Below are 15,041 nucleotides of genomic sequence, written 5' to 3'. Positions count from 1 at the left end.
TTTAGTTAACATAATTTTGATCAAAATAATGTAGAAGCCATCCCGCCACGTCACGGCAACCATTGTGGGACAGTCCTAACTCTTGTATTTAAAACCTTTCCACTTGTCAAGTGACTTAAATGTGAACAAGGACAGAGGGACTGAACCACCAGTAATAGTATAGGCCAGACAGGATGGATTTTCCAACTCAGAAACAGGGCGGTCACACCCTTATATGCACAGAATGCACAATGAAACAAATGGGAAACTGGGTCTGAGCAGAAAAAGTAAATTAATGTGCATGCAAAATGTAATTGCATATGAACACATGACCTTTACACAGAGAAAACCAAAAACAAAACACAAAACAAATATCCTGGATCATTTGTTTCATTGTGCATTCTGTGCATATAAGGGTGTGACCGCCCTGTTTCTGAGTTGGAAAATCCATCCTGTCTGGCCTATACTATTACTGGTGGTTCAGTCCCTCTGTCCTTGTTCACATTTACGTCACTTGACAAGTGGAAAGGTTTTAAATACAAGAGTTAGGACTGTCCCACAAGGGTTGCCGTGACGTGGCGGGATGGCTTCTACATTATTTTGATCAAAATTATGTTAACTAAATACCCTTATTATTACTATTATTACTACCTTCATGCAATTGCAATATATTTTTTTAACTTTTTTATTCCAGGATATTTGTTTTGTGTTTTGTTTTTGGTTTTCTCTGTGTAAAGGTCATGTGTTCATATGCAATTACATTTTGCATGCACATTAATTTACTTTTTCTGCTCAGACCCAGTTTCTCATTTGGCATAGTCGGCATGATGCAGTCTCCAAGCGCGAGCGGAGATGCTGTGGACCAAGGGGGAAACGGTGGCCCCCGGTTCAGTTTATCCTTGGGGGCTATGCTGAGTAACCTGCCCAGGTTCTCCGGCAGCAATACTATGCTGTGGAGCTGGACGGAGCGAATGCGAGGGCTATTTAGGATGCTTCCGATGACCCCTGACCTAGAGGCAGAAGTAGCCCTAATGGCGTTGGACGGGGAGGCCCGGGATTCTGTGATGTTGAGGCACCCGGGACAGCGAAACACCTTTATCAGGGTCTTACAGATCTTGGAGGAGACTCATGGGGACCTGACGGACGTGGGAAAATTGAGAACACGGTTATTCAGTCGTATGCAAGGGGAAGGAGAGACGGTCACCCAATACATGAACGTCCTTCAAGAGCTATACACGGCCATTGAGCGGAAGGACAGTGTAGGCATAGGACCCATTGACATAACCCTACGTGACCTCTTAGTGACCGGGCTCCGAGACCTCCTGACTAAACAAGCATTGTGGGAGCGGGTCCGAGTAAACCGGCGTATGCCTTTCTCCGAGGTAGGGAGTCAGGCGCGCGCCCGGGAACAAGAACAATGGCTGACAGTCCCCGTGGGAAAGGTCCGGAGCACTGAAGTCTTCACGAACGCCATTGGAGAGCCCCAATGGGTGTAAGAAATGAAACAAGAGCTGAAGAGCATTAGGGGCGAATTGGCCGAGGTTAAGAGAAGGGCTGAGACCACAAGTGGTCGGCCTGGGCCAGGCCCGGCACCCTGAGGCCCTCGTAATCCCAGGGGCAGTTGGTCCCTGCGGCCTCGGGAATGCTTTGAATGTGGCAAACTGGGCCACTTTGCCCGAGAGTGCCCCCGGCGTGGGAGATACCCACCCTGGTGGCCATTAAAACTAAACGGCTCTGAGATGGGGGGACGGCACTCGGAGCCAGAACCCACAATGCGGGGTGGTGGAAGTCCCGAAGATCTGATTGCAAAGCGTCCGTTGATATGGGCAGAGTTCGAATGACGTGCAGTGCGCTGTCTGGTGGATACGGGGTCACAAGTAACGACCATGCCGGAGACCTATTTCCGTCAGCACTTTCCCGAGGCTGTGAGGCCCCTGTGGGGGTCCGTGATAAAGCTACTAGCCGCTAACTAGCTACCAGTCCCTGTCGTCGGAATAGCCTGGATGCAAATTTCATTGTGCGGCAAACAACTCGGCCGCCGAGGTGTGATTCTGACCCAGGGAGACGCCAACAAAAAACACCCTGTCACCCTGGGTATGAACATATTGAGGGATTTTAGCAGTCTACTCCTTAGCGAGCCCACACAAGAGACCCTGAAACAATGGGGCTCCCGCACTCCCCAAGGGCAGATCTTCCAACAGCTGGTGCGGGGGGGGGGGACGGATCCTACAGGACTACAAGGAGGGAGAAGTGCTGGGAAGAGTGATCGCACCGGTGGCCCCTCAGCTCGTGCTGCCACCAGGGCAGATGGTGGTAGCCCTACCCGTCCGGGCCCATGTGCCTCTGGAGAGAGTAGAGGTGCAGGTGGAGCCGTGCTTCTCGGAGCGCCTACCGCCTGGAATCCTAGTGGCCCGCGCCTAGGCCACCGTGAGGAAGGGGACAGTTGTCGTGCGCTGTGTCAACCTAGAAGATCAAGACGTCGTCCTAAAATCACGCGCCGAAATGGCGAAACCTCTGGAGGAAGTGCTTCTGACCCTGGCATTACAGCTAAAAGTGCAGGCAGGGGACCCATGGCCAGTGACTATTCGTTCCATCCAAACCGCTAGGTCCTCGCCCGAAGAGAAGGGCCGAACCATCCTAGAGAAAATGCGAGCAGAACTCTCTGGCCTTACCCCAGCCCAAATACATCAAGTAGAAGCACTCCTGGGCCAGTACCGAGAGGTATTTGCCAATCATGAAGACAACTTCGGGAGCACCACGGCCATCACGCACGGCATTCCCACCGAAGGAACGGCCCCTATCAGGGAGCGATACCGACAGATTCCTCCGCAGCTATACCAAGAGGTAAAAACACTACTGGGCCAAATGCTGTGGAAAGGGATTATCCGGGAAAGCCAGAGTCCTTGGGTGGCCCCCATTGTGTTGGTCCGAAAGAAAGACGGCACCTTGCGGTTCTGCGTGGATTATCGAAAGTTGAACGCCTGTACCATCAAAGACTCATACCCGTTGCCCCGTATAGAGGAGTCCCTATCAGCCCTGGGGAAGGCAACATACTTTTCTACCCTGGATCTGGCCAGCGGGTACTGGCAGGTGCCAATGTCGGAGGAAGACCACGCCAAGACCGCGTTCATCTTGCCCATGGGACTGTTCGAATTTAATCGCATGCTGTTCAGGCTAGCCAACGCCCCCGGGACCTTCCAACGGCTAATGGAGTGATGTCTGGGAGATCTCAACTTCAAGGCCACTTTGATATACCTGGACGACATCATCATCTACGCTGGCACGTTTGAAGACCACTTGCAGCGGTTGGAGCAGGTGCTCGGTCAGCTGCAAAAGTTCCGTACGCAGATCGAACACCTAGGGCATGTCGTCTCCGCCGAGGGCGTTAGACCGTCTATGGAGAAGATCGCCGCAATCCAGGGGTGGCCTACTCCAGAGACGGTAAAGGATGTGAGAGCCTTTCTGGGGTTGGCCGGATATTATCGTCGCTTCGTAAAAAACTTCGCCTGCCAGGCCCGAACCCTGCAGGACCTGCTGAAGGGGGCCCCTGCCGGGGCCAATAGTTGACAGATCCAGTTGCGGGAACCACAAGAAGAGGCCTTCCAAGATCTCAAAACCGCGCTCTTGGAAGTGTGGCACCACAGAGGTACTGCACCTCCTCCTGAGGTGTGGTACCCCACCATCCAGGTAAGGTGGGAACTCCTGACCACGCTCCAACACTCGCACCCCACACAATAGAGTAGTTCAGCAAAGCCACATTGCGGCTCTTGCTTAGAGTGTAGCAGAGCACCTTTGGTGTCTCCCTGCTTGGAACACGAAACGTGCTGGGAGGTGGGTGGAGTTGAGAATGCATAAAAGAGTGGGAAGGTTTAGAATTACAGGTCAGTCAGTAGAGGAAGTCACTCAGAGAGGAGTGAGGGAAGGAGATCCCTGGAAGAGGGATGGAGGAAGGAGTGCTGCAGCTGCCTCAGTGATCTGAGCCAGCTGGCACGGGAAAGGAAAGAAGGAGAAAGACGTTGAACTGAAGCCTGAGCTTCCATAGGAAAGAAAGACAAGTACGGAATGTAGGAGAAAAAGGGAACACAGAGGACGTGGGTTAGAGGAAGAACCCTGCCTAGAAGTTCTAAGCGCAAGGCCGGGGCCCGGTCCCCGAGGTTGTATGGACACTAATGGTTCTGCAGCAGACACCGGTGAAGTAGTGGTCTGTAAATGCACTATTCCCATCTAAGACTTGGGGGCACAACAGCAACACGGATAGAGAGCCGGGACTCAGGAGTAGGGAGTCCCCGAAGTAGGCTACAGCTGTCTGCCGTACAAGTAGAGTTCTTGGGAACATCTGTTAGGAGGAACTCCAGTGTAACTCAGTATTAGGAGATCTTCACACTAAAAGGCGCTATAAGAGGAGATGTTCAGAAAGGCACATGTTGGCGGAGCGTTGGAAGGGAGCATTCCATCTTGCCTGGAGGTTGGCTGAGTCCCTGACCCGGAGGACATGGCATGGAGGCCGGCACCTGTGTGTACTACAGACTGTGAGTAAAGCGTTGGAACTACAAGCCCTGGTGTCCTCCATTGATTCTTGCGCCAACACACCCAGCACCGCTACATCTGGGTACCAGCTTCTACACTGCCTGCGCCTCTCCTCTCCCCCTACATCTACACTGCCCTGGGGCTACAGATCCACCTGTGGGGAGCTTCACCATCTTGGCTGCAACACACCACCAGCCCCAGAGGATCTGCATGTAGCGTCGGCCTGACATATCACTTGCCGGACGCCACAGGTGGCGTCACGAACTATTCCATTCACTACATCCCACCATTTCAATTCCCCCATTAATTGGGCGCCCAGGGCCACAGACCGGGTCACCGCTGCTGTGACACATCCCGCCGACACCGGCCCGGTACCGAGTACCCCACGGCCCTGGGAGGGCGACCCAGAAGCCCCAGTGTTGGCCTAGGTGGATTTCTCGCAGCCGTTCATACTGCACACCGACGAGAGCTTACACGGGCTGGGAGCTGTATTGTCACAAGTCCAAGACGGTCGGGAAAGAGTGATCGCTCCACAACTCCGAACGCAATCCCGACAATTACAGCTCCTTTAAGCTCGAGCTTCTCGCGGTAGTGTGGGCCATGACGGAGCGGTTCGCGGAGTACCTGGCAGGCTCTGAGGTAGTGGTACGGACTGATAACAACCCACTGGCCCACCTCGACAATGCCAAATTGGGGGCCCTAGAACAATGGTGGGTGGCCCGGATGGCCAAATTCAAATATAAAATCATCTACAAACGGGGAGCAGAGAATGTGCATGCCGATGCCCTCTCCAGAATTCGACATACAACCCCTGGGCAAAGCCGGGACAAAGAGCTAGAAGGAGAAGAGACGCCGTTCTCTTTGGCCGTGTCCCGAGAGAAATCCCACACAGGACCCACACAGGACCCGCTAGGGGCTTGTTAGAACAATCCCGGGATGAATGGATCCAACAGCAGCAAGAAGATGGAGAGATTTGCCCCCTGCGTCAATGGGTGGCCACGAGACAGCTACCCAACGACACCCAAAGAAAGACATTGACTCGAGACACTCTGCTAATGCTACGCCAGTGGGAGAAACTAGTAATCAAAGGAGGACTATTGTACCGAAAGGCAGTGCTACGCACAGCACCGACGACACCCTGGCAGGTGGTAATACCGGGAGCCCGGCTCACTGAACTTGCTCGCAAAGCTCACGAAAAAAGGACTCATTTTGGGGCACAAAAGACATTTCAGTAGTTACAACAAATAGCCTACCATCCCCATTTACAAGCCGAAGTGGAAGGAGTTTGCCATGCATGCCACCTGTGTGAACTAACTAAACCACCTGAGCAACAGGCCCCCACAAACAATAGTGACGGAGGCACCCCTCAAACTCTTGATGATAGACTATTTAACCATCGGTCCTGCTCACCAGGGGTACGAGCATTGTCTAATCATGGTGGACCATTTTACCAAAATCGCCGTGGTGACCCCTACTCGGGATCAAACAGCGAATCAGCTGCCTTCGCGATCTGTAAGAACTTTATCCAAGTATACAGCTTCCCACAGCGGATCCATTCAGACCAAGGTGCATGCTTCATGGGAAAAGTAATGGAAGAACTATATCGCTTATATGGTATCGATAAATCCCAAACCACACCATATCATCCTCAAGGGAATGGGGCCTGCGAGCGATTTAACCGTACATTAATCCAAATGCTACGTACCCTGGAGGACGACCAGAAAGCCAGCTGGCCCGAATACATCCCCGAACTGGTCTGGGTATATAACAACCGGGCACATTGAGTCACCGGCTATACCCCGTATTCGCTACTGTTCAGCCGGAAGGCAAAGGAATCACCGAGGTGGAGTTGAATCCGGAGGAGGAACAACCATGGACGGGAGTCTCCTCGTAGGTCCGGTATCACCGATATCGGCTACAAACCCTGCACTGGATCATCCATACAAAACTTCAAGACCTGGAATATCCGGGGAAGACCCCGTCCCAACCCACCGAATTCCAGGCAGGAGATTGTGTACTCGTACGAGATCAGCGCCCCCAAAACAAATTGGGACACCGCTGGGAAGAAAGTCCCTACCGAGTACTGTGTCGAGTAAGCCCAGATGGGCCAGTGTACAAAATACAATCTGAAAAAGTGGGAGATCACCCCGCCTGCACAGTACATCGCAATATGTTGTGACCCTGTGCTTCCACAGACCCTGAACGACCCAAGGCCCCTCCTCAGGGCCCCAGAACCTCTGCCAGCAGTATGGAATGAGGATGATGAGGAAGACCTTCCGGCAGTACAAACGGACACTTCAAGAACCAATACCCCAACAACTCTAGTCAATCCACCATCTTCCACCACCCCAGAAGACTCCACCACAGTTGAACCACTGTGGACGCTCCGAGTGGTCCACAGCTGGCAAACCCCCCGAACGCTATGAACAGGACCAGTTCGTGTGGCAGAAAAGACTTTTACATCAAGAAGCAGGGCCAGACCCCTCCAAGTCCTCGCCCGAGGACTGGCGAGCATACAGGATGGGGGAGTGTAGGAGGGAGAGTTGTTATGAATGGGTCACCAAGGAGGATGGCAGGAACAGGCTAAGCCACCAGGAAACCAGAGAGGTTGGTAACTGAGCGGATTGCAGACCCCTGATCCTATCAACACAACCAGCAGTAGCCGAGGAGCGTTCCGATGATGTCCTAGACGCTTCGTCATAGCCGGAGAACTAACTAAGCCTAAAGCCAGAAAGGTGATATCTAAACTGCCCCGGAGCAGATCCCCAAAGGAATAGATAGCCCCCAAACATATATTGTCAGTGAGACAAGATGAGGCACAGACACAGACAGAAAAATAGACTGAGCAAATGGTGGGGCCCAAGCTGTCTAGATAGGACAGGACAGAAAAGACACTGTCTGCAATCACGCAAAAACCCTGAAAAATCCAACACATCTGATATACAAAAAACCTGAGGCCGCAGAACCTCACCACCACTATATCAGCACTCTGGTGTAAACTGGGAGCAAAGCTAGAGATACCAATATAACAGGGGACTGAACAAACAGACACAAGCTGCAACATATGGAGTGGGGCCCAGCGCAGCCCCCAGCAGGGAATACGCTGAACCCTAGCAGCAAAGCAGAAAGCAAACAAAAGTACAACCAAACTAGATGCAAAGGATTAGCAAAAGAATCACTTAACTGAACATGCAGATCAGGCAGGAGACAGAGGAACTCCAAAAGCACAAGGAGAAAAAATCACCAGCAACCACCAAGGGCAGTCTGCTCAATTATATGCTCCCATCCAGAAATCTCCGGTTCCCAATTATCATCGTCAGGTGGGGAACTTCCAGCAACCTGGCCAGCTCCACTACTCCCAGTAACCACCAGAGGGAGCAGAGGAAGCTCCGGCTCAGAAGTCCGAGCCAGTGAATTCACAACAGAGAGTCCCCTCTGTGTATCTGGACTGGAACCAAGGAGACTGTCACCAAGGTTCCTAGGGAGACTGTTTCCGGGGGACATAATTAGAGGACGGACCAGAGGCAGTTCTAGAAGGAGTGGGGGCGGAGCAGGTATAAAAGGAGCTGAGAACGCCAGCAGGGGGCACTCGACAGAGTGGGAGAGAAGGAGCAGGAAGCCTAGGTGGCGACAGAGAGCCAGAACCAGAAGGAGTAAGCGACGACCAGAGAGATTGGAGGGAGACTCACCACGGTCAGGGAGGAGACAGCACCAAGCAGCCTAGCAGAGGGACGTCGACCGAACGACCGTGCTCCTGCTCCCTTCACTCCAGCCCACGGTTGTGGCCTGCCTGCCGTCACCCGCGACCGCCACTGCCCGACTTCAGCCCGCGGTTGCGGCCTGCCTGCCACCACCCGCGGCTGCCACTGCCTGGCTCCAGCCCGCGGTTGCAGCTTGCCCGCTGCCGCCCGTGGCCACCGTCCGACTCCAGCCCGCGATCGCGGCCTGCCTGCCACCACCCGCGGCCTCCACTGCCCAACTCCAGCCCGCGGCTGCGGCCTGTCCACTGCCGCCCGTGGCCGCCGCCGTCCGATTCCAGCCCGCGGTTGTGGCCTGCCTGCCACCTACCATCACAGCTGCACCAAAGAGAAGCAGCACCAGCCATCACATTAGGGGGGAGGTAATTATTTGACCAAATAAACCAGGTTCATTTTCAAGTTAATAATTTTCTGTGCCCCCCGAATGATGGTACAAATATCCGAATGGCCCTTGGTAGAAAAGTTCCTCATCCCTGTTTAGAGCAACACCCTGTAGGACCCATTCTTCATTGTACATTTTGGTGACCATCTTAAAGATATTTGACTTTTTTAAAAGGGTAAAAGTGATATTCCCATCTCTGTCTTTCATGGCTGAGACCAGAACAAGTCTGTCCAGGTGCCGACCACTGATGGATCTGCGGAAGCTGCTGAACGTGGCTGAGCTGCGCTGTCCGTAACTTCCATTTGTCCTATTTCTAAACAGAGAAGCTCAGCCATGCTCGGATGTTCCCGTAGCTCGTCGTAAGTGCCTGGATGGAGTAATTCTCATCTCTGTCATCACAGGCTGAGATGTTAATAAGAGCTTCACACCGGCCATTCACATTAAGAAGAGTCTGGGCTCTGACCATAATGTGTCCTCCTATTTATCTGACTACTCTGTTATCCCATCGTGAGGCTGAGAATCACAGATCTGATGGAGGTATCTGGCCGGGAAGCCTTTCCATGATTATTCCTACCCCGGGTCTAGATGCAAAACACAACATAAAAACACTAATACAATGGAACAAAACAGGTAAAGTGACACAACTGTGATGTTCGTCCTTGAACCAGTTCCGTTTTGAATGCAGATCACTTACCGCTTGTCTTTGACTTTTTTGCTCTTTTTGGCTTCTCTCTTGGCTCCTTTGTTGCTCGTTTGCGGCCTGCGGCTCCACCGGAGGTTTCCGCTTTTACTGCTGATTTTTGAGTGGCTTTTGTCTCTGTAAGAACATAAATGTAACCTGCTCATAACTCCATGAATAACATCGTCATCTGCAGTTATGTGTCCAGCAGAACGTGCAGGCCGAACTGCTGTCACTTCATTGCCTGTGCCGACAGTCTGACTTCACTTCTACGTGCACAGAATGATCATAAAGACAATCGTTCTGTGTGCGTGGAACATGATGTTGTCGGCAGCACATCCCGTGTTTACATAGAATGTGCTGCCAAGAACCATGATGTGTAAACCAGCTTATCAATCATTTCAGCCTGATGAATGAACATTTTGTTCTTTTGTTGGGTCACTGCCGACTTGTTTAGAAAGACCTAGAATCGGGAATGAGATTCCTTGAAATTCTCGTTTCTCAAATGGACCCTAAGAATGAAATTATATTTCTGTAATGTGAACACAGCGTGATCGTGACCATTATACAGCGTGATCGTGACCATTATACAGCCGCTGATCAGCTGTTTAGGCCAGACTAAGAATGCTGGTTCCCAATTCTCAGCCTGTCGAAATGGATTCGGTCCTGACCTACATCACGTTGTTATTCCGCACCACCCAATGCTGCAGGGCTGGTTACCGCTTTTTGGTTTCCTTCTTCTCTTAGGTTTGGGTTGTTCGCCAGGTTGTTGGCTTGTTTTTTGTACTTTCACTTTCTGCTTCTGATCTGCTTGTCTGACCAATCCACCACTCATCCGAGAAGCTTCATACATGAAATACAGTAGAAGCAACACAATTTACAACAAATCAACAATTTACATAAACCATGATTTGTCCTCGTTATTGCTGGGTCCCGTACATCCATGTAACCCAGTTTGAGACTTCGGCTCTGTTCACATTATGTGTGAGTCCTACGTCTACTAAACCCATCCAGACAGAGATCTCAAACATATGATTTGCACCAAACTCTCCTTTTTATTTACACCTCTTGTGGTGCAGTGACCCCTGTGACAGCTAGGGGGCGCTATGTGGGCGTCTCAGGACATGCATACAGGCACGTCCATTATTGTAATGGAGAAAGGATGAACGGCAGGATGGTAAATGACCGATATGTATCACAAGGTGGGTGACCTTGTGATGGAAGCTGGAACCGGCATTAATCAGCAGATAATCTGCTGAGGGTTTGCTACTCTGTATTAGGGAAAGCTTCCAGGTGGCTTGGTGAGATGGGTGGGACCAGTCACCTACAAACCCACCCAGGGGCGTGTGTCTGAACGCCCATAGTAAAACCTGTATATGTGTGTGTATGGCTGGGTGTCTGGAAAGGACCTGCAATGAGGTCATAGCCATGTGATCCACACCACGCCTGTGGGTGTGGCTACAGACCATATAAGGTGACCAGGGTAGGTCATATGAGAGAGTGCATGGATCTGATTGGGCCATGTGGAAGGTCCCGGAAGGCCTAGGTGCTGGAAGGTGTGCTGCCTCCCTGAAGAGCACATGCTGAGGCTGCGGACCTGGTGAGGCCTGTGTATATTGGCCTGTGTGTGCGGGACAGTCCCCAGGAGGGAATGGATGTCCTGAATGAGAAGCAACTAAGAGGTAACCCCGGACAGGAGGAAATAACTGTGAAGCTATAGAGCCTGTTTGATGGACAAAGCACAGCCTGTGTGACCACAGGGCTAAGAGAACAGACAACAAAATGACAACAAGGAACACAAAAAAAGAGAAAAGTGACTAAAAAAATGATTGTCTCAAACCTCGAAAGACCATGGAGCGTGCTCCCCACCTTCTGGACATTTCTTATGTCTGCCCCCAATTTCAATGGTCTAATATTACACTTACCGGCCTCCGATTTCTTTGGACACTTCTTTACATTTTTATCTGTGAGATAAAAGCAACATATTACCTTACTGCCATGCTGTGATCCGGCAGCTGGACTCCCAGTCGTCCCAGTGTAGGAGGGCTGTAGATGGGCTCACCAGACTCTTACCAACGTTACAGACTGTTGCTAAGTGAACTCCATCGCCATATGCCGCATGGTCCGGGACTGTGTTAATGGTGACTGGCTGCCATTTATTACCTGTAACACTGCTGCAGTGGAGAAACCACCTAAATTGCAGGTTCACTGAGCTGATGCCTTGATAATATATGGTAATCTGTGCTACAATGTTATACTTTGCCCTGTGTTTATGTATATATTATATATATATATATATATATATATATATATATATATATATAGTAACGTTCCACACTGTCTTTGGACGGGGATTACTCACTTTGCAGGTCTTGAAGGTAAACACTGGCACGCTCAGGGTTAAAACAAGTCCATTCGGTTTATCATTCACCAGTATGCAGCAGCCATTATGTGGCGCCCCCAGGAGTATGGCCGCCACAGTGGCTTTGCCTTCCTCCAAGGAGGGTAATGCCAGACTTGGAAGCAGTGAAGGGTCTCTCTCGCAGTTAACCTATACATGCAACACAGTTCCACTCCAGGCCAGCAGGGGGGACTCTGAACTGGAATTGAAGGGAGGAGTGCTCTCTGAGGGCCAAGAGGAAGGAGTGGTCAGTTAGCGTGAGGAGGGTGAAGTGTGCAGACGTGAGGGAGAAGCGTGGAGATCGAGCGGAGAGGAAAAGGCTCATCTCCAGTGAGAGCGCATGAACTGGAGCCTGGTCTCCACAGTTGTACGGATACTAACGGTCCTGCAACAGACACCAGAGGAGTAGGAGGCTGTAAATGCCCTACCCCCATCTAAGACTCGGAGGCACAACAGCATGGAGTGGCCCAAGAGAGGAATAGCGGCTACAGCTGTCTGCCATACGAGGAGTGCTAGAAGAAGAGAATTTTGAGGAACTTAGTGTAACTCAGTACTAGGAGTACTTTACTCAAATAAGCGCTAGGGAAGGATACTGCACAGCCCATCTGCTGAGAGAGAATCCAGAGCTGCTTCCAGGCTAGCCTGCTCCGGTACCATCTGTAATCAGGACCCTGGACTGCATTTATCAAATAAAGGTACAGAAATTGCACCCTGCTGTGTCTTTGTCTGCTTCCTACCCTTCCGGCACTGCTACATCCCCGTGCCAACCACATCTACACTGCCCTGGGATTACAGCTTCTCCTGTGGGGAGCTTCACCATCTTTGTTGCACCATACTATCAGTCCCAGCGGATCTGCATGCAGCGTCGGCCTAACATCTCACTTGCCGAATACCACAGGTGGCGTCACGAACTATTCATTTAATCAATTACATTCCACCATTTCAAGTCCCCCATCACTTGGGCGCCCAGGGCCACGGACCGGGTCACCGCTGCTGTGACACATCCTGCTGACACCGGCCCGGTACCGAGTACCCCACAGCCCTGGGAGGGCGACCCAAATTGGCGTCACAAACAGGATTACGGAGCCCGGTACCCCCGGGTCCTGTGTGCCATAGACTGTTTGTGCCTTAGACTGTGTTGGCGCCATCGCTGCCATTGCCGCGCTGCTTGGCACGTGCGGGAAAGCAAAAGAGGCGGCCCTTCGTGGGCGGAGCCCCTCAGAGATCGCGAAGAAGTGAAGCGCCGCCCGGGAAGAGAGGACGGCGCGCGAGACGTGGGAGGAGCTGAGGCCTAGAGCCCGGAGCATCGGGCCGCCGGTAAGCTCACTCATCCCCCGGCTCTGGCTAACGTTAACTAGGGGGGGAAGAATCATAGAATCATAGAATCGTAGAGTTGGAAGGGACCTCCTGGGCCATCTGGTCCAACCCCCTGCTCAAAGCAGGATTCGCTAAATCATCCCAGTCAGATGTCTGTCCAGCCTCTGTTTGAAGACTTCCATTGAAGGAGAACTCACCACTTCTCGTGGCAGCCTGTTCCACTCATTGATCACTCTAACTGTCAAAAAGTTTTTTCTAATATCTAATCTGTGTCTCTTCCCATTCAGTTTCATCCCATTGCTTCTAGTCTTTCCTTGTGCAAATGAGAATAAAGTTGATCCTTCTACAATGTGACAGCCCTTTAGATATTTGTAGACAGCTATTAAGTCTCCTCTCAGTCTTCTCTTTTGCAAACTAAACATTCCCAAATCCTGCAACCTTTCCTCATAAGACAGGGTTTGCAGACCGGTCACCATTCTGGTCGCTCTTTTCTGAACTTGCTCCAGTTTGTTGATGTCTTTTTTAAAATGTGGTGCCCAAAACTGGACACAATATTCCAGATGAGGTCTGACCAAAGAGGAGTAGAGGGAAATAATGACTTCACGTGATCTAGACTGTATGCTTCTGTTAATACATCCTAGAATTGCATTTGCCTTTTTTGCTGCTGCATCACACTGTTGACTCATATTCAGTCTGTGATCTATTAGTATACCCAAGTCTTTTTCACATGTGCTGTCACTTAGCCCTATTCCTCCCATTCTATATATGCTTTTTTCATTTTTATTGCCCAGATGTAGTACTTTGCATTTCTCCCTGTTAAAAACCATTCTGTTAGTTGCTGCCCACTTCTCCAGTTTATTTAAATCTTTTTGAATCCTCTCTCTCTCTTCTCTAGTATTAGCTATCCCTCCTAGCTTTGTGTCATCAGCAAATTTAATCAGTTTACCCTCAATTCCTTCATCTAAATCGTTGATAAAGATGTTGAACAATACAGGGCCCAGGACAGAGCCCTGTGGTACCCCACTTGAGACATTCTTCCACCTGGATGTGCAGCCATTTACGACCACTCTTTGGGTCCGATCACTAAGCCAGTTATGAATCCACCTAACAGTTGCCTTGTCCATTCCATACTTAGTCATTTTTTCAATAAGGATTGTATGAGAGACTTTGTCAAATGCTTTGCTGAAGTCAAGATATACTATATCTACAGCATTTCCTTGATCCACCCAATCAGTGATACCGTCATAGAAGGAAATTAAGTTAGTCTGACATGACTTATTAGTTAGAAACCCATGCTGACTCTGTTTAATCACTTCATTCTTATCCAGGTATTGACATACATGTTGTTTAATAATTTGTTCAAAGATCTTTCCTGGTATAGAAGTCAGACTCACCGGCCTATAGTTGCCTGGGTCCACCTTCTTCCCCTTTTTGAAGATAGGAACAACATTTGCTCTTCTCCAGTCTTCTGGCACTTCTCCTGTTCTCCAAGAATTTTCAAAGATTATGGAGAGGGGTTCAAAAATTTCTTCTGCTATCTCCTTCAGTACTCTGGGGTGTAATTCATCTGGACCTGGAGACTTGAATTCATTTAGGTTAGCTAAGTGTTTCCTCACTATCTTTCTGTTTATAGATATCCTGGATTCTTCTATTCCCTTAATAGGACAGTGAATAACAGTTGATGTTGCATTTCCTTTCTGAGAGAAAACAGATGCAAAATAGGAATTTAAAAGTTCAGCCTTCTCAACATCCTGTCTTACCATTTCATCATTTTCATCCTGTAAAAATCCTATAGCATCTTTGACTTTTCTTTTACTTTTGACATATCCCCAAAATCCTTTATTATTGCTTTTGACATCTCTTGCAAGCCTCAGTTCATTTTCAGCTTTAGCTAATCTGATTTGTGCCCTGCAGGTTCTGCAGACAGCATTATATTCTTCTTTAGATATGCCTCCCTCTTTCCATTTTATAAACATTTTTTTCTTCCTTTTTAGCATG

At 50.2% G+C, this 15,041-nt stretch overlaps 1 protein-coding gene across 1 annotated transcript in view; it reads right to left on the bottom strand.

Annotated features, from left to right (window-relative positions):
• The window catches only part of LOC141050793 (uncharacterized), a 71,753-nt gene that overhangs the window by 43,255 nt on the left and 13,457 nt on the right, over nt 1-15,041 (bottom strand). The window contains exons 3-5 of the mRNA XM_073547450.1: nt 11,251-11,289; nt 10,046-10,168; nt 9,341-9,463 (exon numbers count right to left, since the gene is read on the bottom strand). Of these exons, the coding sequence (XP_073403551.1) occupies nt 9,341-9,463; nt 10,046-10,168; nt 11,251-11,289 (285 nt within the window). The remainder of the gene's footprint in view (nt 1-9,340; nt 9,464-10,045; nt 10,169-11,250; nt 11,290-15,041) is intronic.

This window comes from Dendrobates tinctorius, unplaced genomic scaffold (genome assembly GCF_039654945.1).
Source record: "Dendrobates tinctorius isolate UK_male_01 unplaced genomic scaffold, ASM3965494v1 ptg000152l, whole genome shotgun sequence".
NCBI classification, from domain to species: Eukaryota; Metazoa; Chordata; class Amphibia; order Anura; family Dendrobatidae; genus Dendrobates; species Dendrobates tinctorius.
The sequence above is the reverse complement of the archived record's forward strand: the minus strand, read 5'-3'. Positions and strand labels throughout refer to the sequence as shown.